This window comes from Alosa alosa, chromosome 18, assembly GCF_017589495.1.
Source record: "Alosa alosa isolate M-15738 ecotype Scorff River chromosome 18, AALO_Geno_1.1, whole genome shotgun sequence".
NCBI classification, from domain to species: Eukaryota; Metazoa; Chordata; class Actinopteri; order Clupeiformes; family Clupeidae; genus Alosa; species Alosa alosa.
In genome coordinates, this window is record NC_063206.1 from 29,778,449 (window position 1) to 29,787,777 (window position 9,329).

A 9,329-nucleotide genomic window follows, 5' to 3' on the forward strand; every position below is an offset into this window, starting at 1 on the left:
CTCAGAATTGTTTGGTCAAAACTGAACATCCATTAATTAATCCATTAATTGTACAATGCCCTTATAAATAACATTTGGGGTTTTGGGGATCTGGTTAACTTAAGCCTACAAAGGACAATATAATAGCCTGATAATACTAAAATAATAATTGACTAATTGTATGACTGCCTCCCCTATTTCAGAAAGAAGCATCTGCTACTGGCACATTGTACTTTGTACTTCCCTCCTTCCTCAAAATGTATTTGTGTCAGGATTCTGTCCTTGTGTGTGTTTGGTCTAGGCTCTACACAGTATGATGAAAGGCCACTGTCCACCCCAACACTTCTTAGCCATCATTCATTCCCACTCTTTCACCCACTAAACAAGTGCAACAGTCTCTTTTGCAGTTCATCAGGCTTATCTTTTGGTGTCCCTCAAATGCTAGCTTTATGGGGTGAACCCACTGAAAAATGCTGAGGTCTCTTAAAGGGGTTATAAGACCTTGTATAATATGGCTGAAACAAATAGTCCGATTTTGACATGTGTCCTCATCTGTATGATTGTGCATGTCATAGTACTGTTGTAAAATAATGGTATTTTGTAGTTTCTAGAGATATGCTTGCCACAATCTCTTCCACTGCACTAGAGTACCCCCTCTCAATCTACTTTCTTACTGTACATCATTAAATAGGGCTGCCTCAAAATGTCAGGAAATGGTGGAAAAATGTTGATTACTGTTTCCCAAATCCCCAGATTATGTCCTCAAAAAATGCCTTGTTTAGTTCACCAGCCAAATATGTTTAGTTTACTTTAAAAATGTAGTAGGTAAAGATGAAACTATGCACGTTTAAGAAACTGCCATCAGAGAATATTGACAACTAATTGAATAACTGATTAATTGTTGCAGCCCTACGCATTAAATGAATTCTCCAATACTGGACAGTCCATCTGTTAGATTTAGCAAAATGTCTCCAAATTGCATCATATTTACAGTCTATACTTCTCTGCGTTCACCTGCGCCCACATTACTCTCGTTTGAATTACTCGCGAACCCTTGATCGCATAGATATGGCAAGCATGTCAGATGAAAGAGGAGACACAGAACTATCATTTGATACCGATATATATTTAGCCTATGGCCTGTCAAAACAATCTTACCATTCACAGCGCAAATTACGCAGTGGAGAAAGTTAGCGCAAGAAAGAAAGTGAGTCTAAATTCACCCATTCTTCTCAGTTGAACTACTCGCGAAGTAGCTCATCACACAGACATCACAAGTATCACACGAAATAGCTTTTTCTCAGCTTTTAAACGATGTCAGCCGCTAATTGCTGTGGTGAACGGTTCGCGAGAAAAATAAATATCATTCAATTTAATCATAAATTCTACTGAAAGTTTTGCGTCCATCTCCCTACCCATTCATCTCGGCGGAATACTTCACGAACCCCTCGTTTAATACATGACAAACCATATATCAGAATAAACAGCATAAACAGCAACTTACCGAACACAAAGGTGTAAAGCAGTCCCCAGTACAGTTAGCCGTTCCAGAGTAATCCCGTTTTGAATTTGCAGTACATTTCAACATACATGGATGTCTCCAAATTTGGGCTTTAAGTTTTACACTGTGTTTAAATTGTTCCACATTATTTCATAACGGGCCAAATACAAAATAAATATTACAAATGTCGCCTAGATATCGGTAAATCAGAGGACAGCTGACTAAGAGTTTGTGAAGGTAGCCTTAATGATCACAAAATGCTAAGCATTCATCTAGGCTATTTGACTTTCTTAAAGCTGAGCTGTGCTTAAATTGTTCAATACATGATTTCATAAGTGGCCAAATATCAAATAAATGTTAAATATAGCCTAGATATCTGTAAATATTAGATAATCAGATGATTTACAGTTATATGTAATGTGTCATGTTTCATGTTTTGTAATGTCTACTGCAGTGAATAGGCTAAATACAACTTTGATCATTTTTATAGCCTACTACTGTATAATTAACGTTGGCCTTAGTGCCCTGACATGTGGCCTTTGTGGCCTCCACCAAATATGCCCAACTGAAGGCCATATGGCCTTGCCCCCAGAATGTTGAAATTCGAAGCCTGATTTTATATATATTATAATATATTATTATATATTATAGCAATATGTACACAAGCATTTTCCATCTGGTGTTTTTAAGCACTCATATTTTGGAATACTCATGTTTTGTAAACCCGCCTATTACCACATTGTTTGATTGTATCTTGCAGGAACAGAGCAGTATAGCAAGTACTCTGGCTATTCTGAGAGCTACAAATGGAAAGAGAGTCACAATGATAAAACACCAAGGTAGGCAATCTGCCTTATGTTAGGAAATATACAGTGATGTACAGTCTCAGGTGTATTAACTAAATGTATGTTTTAGGGAAGATATGAATGATGCCTTTTATATTGACTCAAAAACGTAGAATGTGTTTAAAGGAATTGCATAATCTTTGCAAGGCATCAGTCCAGCAGCTGTTCCAAGAGAACAGGTCCACACACCAAAGGCAACAGCTTGAAACCTTTAGACTTTCAAGCGGCTCAGGTGTTTACAGGAACAGTGCAGAACTGTTTGTCTTTTGCATTTCCACTGTTGTGCAAGAACGTACTGTAGCTTAATGATTTTGTTCTTCAATCGCAGTGTCAATTTTTAGCATCACAAGGTGACAATCTCCGTTAAACCAGATAATTTCAAGATAACATTAGCCAGATTGAACATGATTGAATGGAGAGTTGAATTTGTAAACAGTTGGTATATTATACTTTTGAATTGTAAATTGTTAAAAGGTTGTAAAGTGATTCCTCATTTCTCCTAACCCATTTGTGTTGTGTTCTCATCTCACTCAGAGATGATTGGCAGAGGAGATGCACAGAGATAGTTGCTCTAGACGCATTGAAGTACAGACACTTTCTAGAGCAATTTCAGCCTGACAAGATGATTAGAGAGCTAAACAAGGTACGTAAAATGTGCTAAACAAGGTAAAATGAGCTAAACAAGTGAAATAAAAAGCATGCTTTTACACCCAGCTTTGACCTCCTTTACGGTACATGACACCTCCTGTCCCTTTTGCCCAAATTAAAGGAATTCCATGTTGAATTCCCGACCAATCACGGTGTTGGTGGATACTCATGACATCGTGTTGCTTGTTGTATTCCTTTTAGGCATATTGTGGATTTTTCCGACCAGGAGTGAGCAGCCAGTACCTCTCTGCTGTTGCCACAGGGAACTGGGGATGTGGAGCATTCGGAGGAGATACACGACTCAAAGGTATTCAAATTAATAGTTTTGAAATAAATTAAGCTTGTCCCCAAGAATATCTACATGCATCATTGCGGACTCATGATTATAGCTGTTACATACATGTGTCTTAACTGTGAGACCTCTCATCTTAATAGCTTAATATCATCTAGTTCCTGGGGTCTGGAGTTGGAGAGTAAGCCAAACCAAAATGATGGAGCCCTGCTGTGCCTTTCATTTAGCTCAAGACTATTTGTCCACTCACTTACTGTTATTTGCAACATACATTTTCCATGTGGAAAAATGATAACTGATTTCTTCAGCCACCCCATGAGTGATCTAGAGTAGGGGGCTATTTGTTTGTGTGTTTATTTATTTATTTTAGAAAATCAAAAAAGGGCTACAAAACACACAATAAATATTACAGCACTTTAATCAGCACTTCCCCTTTGGTGAAATGATGTTTGTTATTTTTAGCACCTGCTAGTTTATGTTGCAGGGAACACTCATTTGTCTTGACATAGTCATTAGTCTGCCATCACCATCCATCCCCTTTAAATATTTAAACTAGGGAGAATTTTCATTTGAATCTGTGAGTAAGACTAAATTCCTTAATAGGGTGGGTTACCCATGGACTATTTACCTTTCAGATTTAGTTTGGATAGAAATGTGCCCAGTTTGTCTTTTCAATACTAGACTCTATTTATCCAAATGTATTAGTGCTTTCAGTTGGTAATACATTTAATCAGATTCATCACACAATTTTACTGTGAACAAACACTCAAAACTGAAAAAGATATGAATCAACATAAGAAATAAACTAGAACTAAAATGGTGTTGCTTGTTTAGAATTTTAGACACAGATTATCTCCTATGAACGTTTTATCTTTCCAATAAAACAATTAAGACCATCAAAATGGACAAGGAAAGGAATGTTTCTCATGAGATATGTGTCATACATTCAGTTGTGGCTCTTGTTCACAATAATTCTGTGAGTGGGCTATGCACAGTACAGTGACAAATATGCCTATGTAAAGAATTCTAGTATAGTGACGTAAAGGGAAACAGGTATTCCAAGAGCAACAGAATTAGATGTTTAACTGGGTTAGTAAGTTAGTGGTGTGCAGGCCCTCTACTGTACTGTATTTGCACCCCTAGTAAAGTTGAGTAAAAAGAGGGTATAAAAGTAATACTTTGGCAATAAAGAAAAATATGACTTTAAAGGGAAGTACATTTATTCTGAGGGGGAAAAAGCATGATAAAAAATGCACATTTTTAACAAAAATACATGTCACAATTATTATCTCTCCAGATCGTTCAGATTCCTCTCTTGTGCATTCACCTCTATAGCTTCTATAGCTACACCTTACTGGTTGTCTACATAGTTCAGATCAGAGGACTGAGATGACCATAGCACAAGCTTGATTTTGTGTTCAGTAAGCCATTTTAGTGTCAATGTGGACATATGTTTTGGTTCTTTGACCTGCTGGATGAGCCAATCATGACCCACTTTTAGTGTCTTTCAATTCAGATTTAAATTCCAGGTATTTCATGAGACTCATAATACTGTACACGACAATGAGGCTTCCAGGGCCTTTGGAATGAAAACAACCCCACATCATCACAGACCCTCCACCATACTTATCAGTATGCATAGTACTCTTTTCAACATAGTTGCCAGTGCACTCAATTTTCATCTAATCTAGAACATGATTTCAGGTCCTAGTATCATTTAGCAGTTTCAGCCTTTTGCATTTGTAAAGTGACAAGAAAGGCCTTTTCCTGTCATGCCTTTTAAACCTATGACCATGGAGATCACTTTTTAGAGACTTGTAGACCCCAGGATTCGATTTTGTCTCTAACTCTCCAATGGTAATTCTTATGGAATATTTTGCTTCTTTTACCACCCTCATCACTGTGTGTTGGGGCAAGCTACACATGGGTCCCGGCAGGTTTGTCAGGCATTTACAGGAGAGTGTGTATCCTTTATAGTCATGCATTCCCATGTTGGGGAATGACTGTGCCATTTAACCTACAGGTGTGACTATTTTTATTATTATACCTTAGTGAAACAGAAAGTCATGGATTATTGCTTGAAAGTTCATAGACACTCTTATTAACATATTAGAAAAATACATTTCTAGGGGAGCCAATAATTGTGTCACATGTTTTCTTATGTATATCTGTATGAGCTACTATTTTCTCTCAGAATGAATTTGCTTCCTTTAGGTTAGGTTTTCCGTCATTGCTTTCATTGTGAGAGAAATTGTCAAAATCATTTTTTAATACCTCTTCACTCAATTTTATCTGGGGTGCCAATACATTTGGAGGGTGCTGTAACTTGCCTCGCCTCAAGGAAGGTGTTTCTTGACAGTTTTTGTTTATTTTGCCCGTAGGGTTGCCACCCGTCCCGGTTTTAACGGGATTGTCCTTCTTTTTAATAGCTTGTCCCGGGAAATGTATCCACTCTCCCGGGACACTGAATGTTCCAGTTTTCAAAAGGCTATGTTAATATGGATGTTCAATTTACTATTTTCTCTCCACTTGAAATGTGTTGTGCACAGAGCGGTCGGTGTCTCTTGTGTGTAGAATGCACTATCAACTGCTATCATTTTAGGGATGTAACATAGCCTATCTAGCGCGTCTGTCTTGGCAGCTACTACAGGCGGCAGAAGCAGTGAAGATTGAATAGTCAAATACTCAAATATGTCAAATACTCAACGTCGTTCGTTATTGTTAATATGGGTGGCGAGGCAGAGGACAAAGATGACAGTGTGTCCACAAGACTTACAGGTCAGTAAATAAGAAAATGAAACATTCAACATAAGTTTTTCCAATGTCTGATTGAGACGTACTAAATAAAAGTGGCTATAGGTGTGGCTAAGGTATGGTAAATGCAAATCTAATGTCATCCCTCTACTTATTTCTTTAGCAAAGAGGGAGCAAAAGCAAGCACAAGCACCAGTATCTAAGCAATCAAGTCTGCTAAGATAAGTTAAGTAGGATAAGTTTCCTCTTAAGAGAATACTTAAGATGTTAAACATTTTCAGGGCTATGCACAATTTTACTGCTCAAAGGCCAATTTTGTCTTGTGGGTCTAATGTCTAATGGACATTTTCACTTGTGAACAAAGCGGTTGGTGGGGTTCTCGATATGTCCAGGTTGTTTATCAGACATAGGTGGCAACCCTATTTGCCTGTGATGAAGGTGTCCTTGGAAAGGCAGTCTCAAAGTGTCTGTTGATTGTTGGTTTTGATGATCATGTTCTCTGTTCCATAGCCTTGCTGCAAATGATGGCCGCTGCAGAGAGTGGACGGGACATGGCTTACTTTACATTTGGAGATGCTGAACTGATGAGGGACGTGAGCGACCTACATACATTCCTTACAGACAAAGCAGTGACTGTTGGTAATGGCCCTTTTCAATTAATTCCCCTTTCATCTTTCTTCAGTGTGATTTTGTTGATATTACATATGGAAACTTTGGTTTGTTGCGAGATTTTCAGTTTTGACATCTTTATCTTAAGTGTCACATTTGGTCTTTTAGCTTTTGGCTCACATTTTTCCATAAAGTGGCATATGGAATAAGTGTTTGATATATATTTTCAGATTTCCTATACTGTCCTTGTAATCCTATACTGTTAGTAAAGTAGTAGGTAATGTCACATAAACTCCTGACCAGTCTGTGGACACTCTTACTAATTCCTTGACCCAGGATTACGGTAACTCTGTATTTATTCGGTTATTAAGTCATGATGCAATAATGTAAATGTAAATCAGTAAATCAGGTTTCTTGGCCAAGTATACCTGCGTATACAAGGAATTTTTATCCCATCCATGAATTAGTGAACACAGTGAACACACAGTGAGGTGAAGCACACACTATCCCGGAGCAGTGAGCTGTCTTGCTACAGCAGGGCCCAGGGAGCAGTGTTCGGTGCCTTGCTTTAAGGGCACTTCAGCTGTTCCTACTGGTCGGGGATCGAACCGGCAACCCTCCGGTTACAAGCCCGAAGCCCTAACCAGTAGGCCACGACTGCCCCACAAATGGGCCGATAATTCTCTTTCCGGGTCCAACGGCTTTCAGACCTGCTCGTTTTTCTCCATAGACAGTAAAATAAAGTATTTTTTTCGCTATTCAGAGTAGCCTTTAAGAAAATTGTGATCCTACTACTCAGTTGTTACCTCAACCTAATAAAATCCTATTTTTTGCGGAAGCCTGGACAATACCCTTTATTAAATTATCTGGCTGCGAAAACCGGCTGGTTGCGCTAGTAAACCCGTTGACATCAGACTTAACAACCGAATACTTAACTGAAAATCTAGCAACTGAAAAGGTCTAAGATAAGGTCTAAGAATTTCTCATTTACTTTCTTTCCCCCCCTGCCTATCTATATATCTGTCTACCTATCTGTGTCTTTCTCTCAGGTAAACTCTTTGGAGAACTGAAACAGTACTTTAACATTGTGTGTAAGAACTGCTCTGGGCCGCAGCCAGATGTGAGTTTATATGGATTTCTTTATGAGAGACTCATCTCGGATCCTGAACCCACTGATATTGAGAATACAGCTGCAACACCTAGCCCACCTACAGACTGACTTCAATACAGGGATCTACTAACGCTTTTTGGTGAAATGCCTGAACACTTTTGAAATTGTTTCAATGTCATTCTGAGATCTAGTATACAGAAGCTCAGTATGCCTTGTCTTCTTTTACTTACAAATATAGCACTCTGAATGAGTCACCAAATGTCCTACAGAATTGACAAAAATAGCAATAGTTTATCTTGGTTGCTGTAATGTAAATTTTTCTGGGCACATTCTGATTTTTTTTTTTGGTTTGCAGATAGCACTGCGTAATCAATAGTGGCCAAATGTATTGCATGATCTTGTGAAAATTGTCAGTGGAATGAGACAGTAGGGCACTTCTATTGGTGTTTAGATTCTTTAAACTGATGGAAATGAGTCAATCTTGCAATACAGACATGAAGACAGTATGTTGTATTCTGAGGTGTTGTATGTTGTATTCAGTAATATGCATGAAAACAACACCCTAGACACAGACTGCAGTGGAACACGGTTCCATGTGATTGAGATCCCCAGCATAAAAAAGCTTACATCCTTTTCCCACATCTAGTGTATGTGTGGTATTACTGCAGTTAACACAATCATCAAAATAACTTTCCCACTACTATAGGTTTGTCGTACGAATGGTTCTATTGAGGCAATGCTGGTTTGATAACTTTTCATATATTCCTTGCATGACGTTTTAACATCATGATTTGGGGGCGGGATTCTATTCTTAATTTGTGTTTTTAATTTTGTTTTTATGAAATGGAGTATTTAACATTTGGGATTTAATAGGGTAGTAAATATTTTCTGTATTATGCATTGTACAATTATTTGTTAATTAAACTATTATTATTAAACAGTTGAAGCTGCTCAACCTCCAAGTATGAAGCTGCCAGCATCAGTGGTTTATTTATTCTTTGGTATATATGTATTTATTTATATTATACATGTTCTGTGTGCTCTTTGTGCTGCATTGTCAGATGTTCATGTGTGTCCATCCAGTTAATCTGCTCAGCAGATTTCATTATTATATTTTTCTTAATGCAGTTTTAGGGTTTTCGGGCTACTGTGCTCCTGCAGTTCCGGGGTATTTGTATTTTACACAACTGTCGTAAATACCACTCATGACTAGCACCCTTCACCCTGGGCATGGTACATATGGATTTGTTTACAAACTGGCAAAGATCATTTCTGAAGAGACAAGGTATAGGCTATTGCACAATTGCCATAAAGCAATTTGTCTGTGTTGGGGGGGAGTTGCAAGGCTGATTCCCCATAGACGGCTAGGCTAGAGCTGCGGATGGCGCTTGAGATTAAGCTTGCAGGAATGTTCCATTGGATAGGAGATGCTCCAAGGCATATATAATGGGCAGTCACTGTGAGGTCTGCAGGTTCACACATGCACACCATTAGGATGGGAATGCTTATTCTCAGGGTGACGCCAACCTTAGAAAATACCAAGTTTACCAATACCAATTTAAGAACATTTAAGCGACCGTGCAACCGAGA

The 9,329-nt window shown here is 38.3% G+C and overlaps 1 protein-coding gene across 7 annotated transcripts in view; it reads left to right on the top strand.

Annotated features, from left to right (window-relative positions):
- The window catches only part of parga (poly (ADP-ribose) glycohydrolase a), a 38,464-nt gene extending 29,756 nt beyond the window's left edge, over window positions 1-8,708 (top strand). For 6 of the 7 annotated variants that reach the window (XM_048269745.1, XM_048269747.1, XM_048269744.1 and 3 more), the window contains 5 exons: window positions 2,241-2,319; window positions 2,860-2,968; window positions 3,175-3,280; window positions 6,530-6,658; window positions 7,678-8,708. In XM_048269745.1, coding sequence (XP_048125702.1) covers window positions 2,241-2,319; window positions 2,860-2,968; window positions 3,175-3,280; window positions 6,530-6,658; window positions 7,678-7,847 — 593 coding nt within the window. In that variant the 3' untranslated portion in view covers window positions 7,848-8,708. The other variant, XM_048269751.1, reaches the window with a different exon arrangement.
- Window positions 8,709-9,329: the final 621 nt, after the last annotated feature.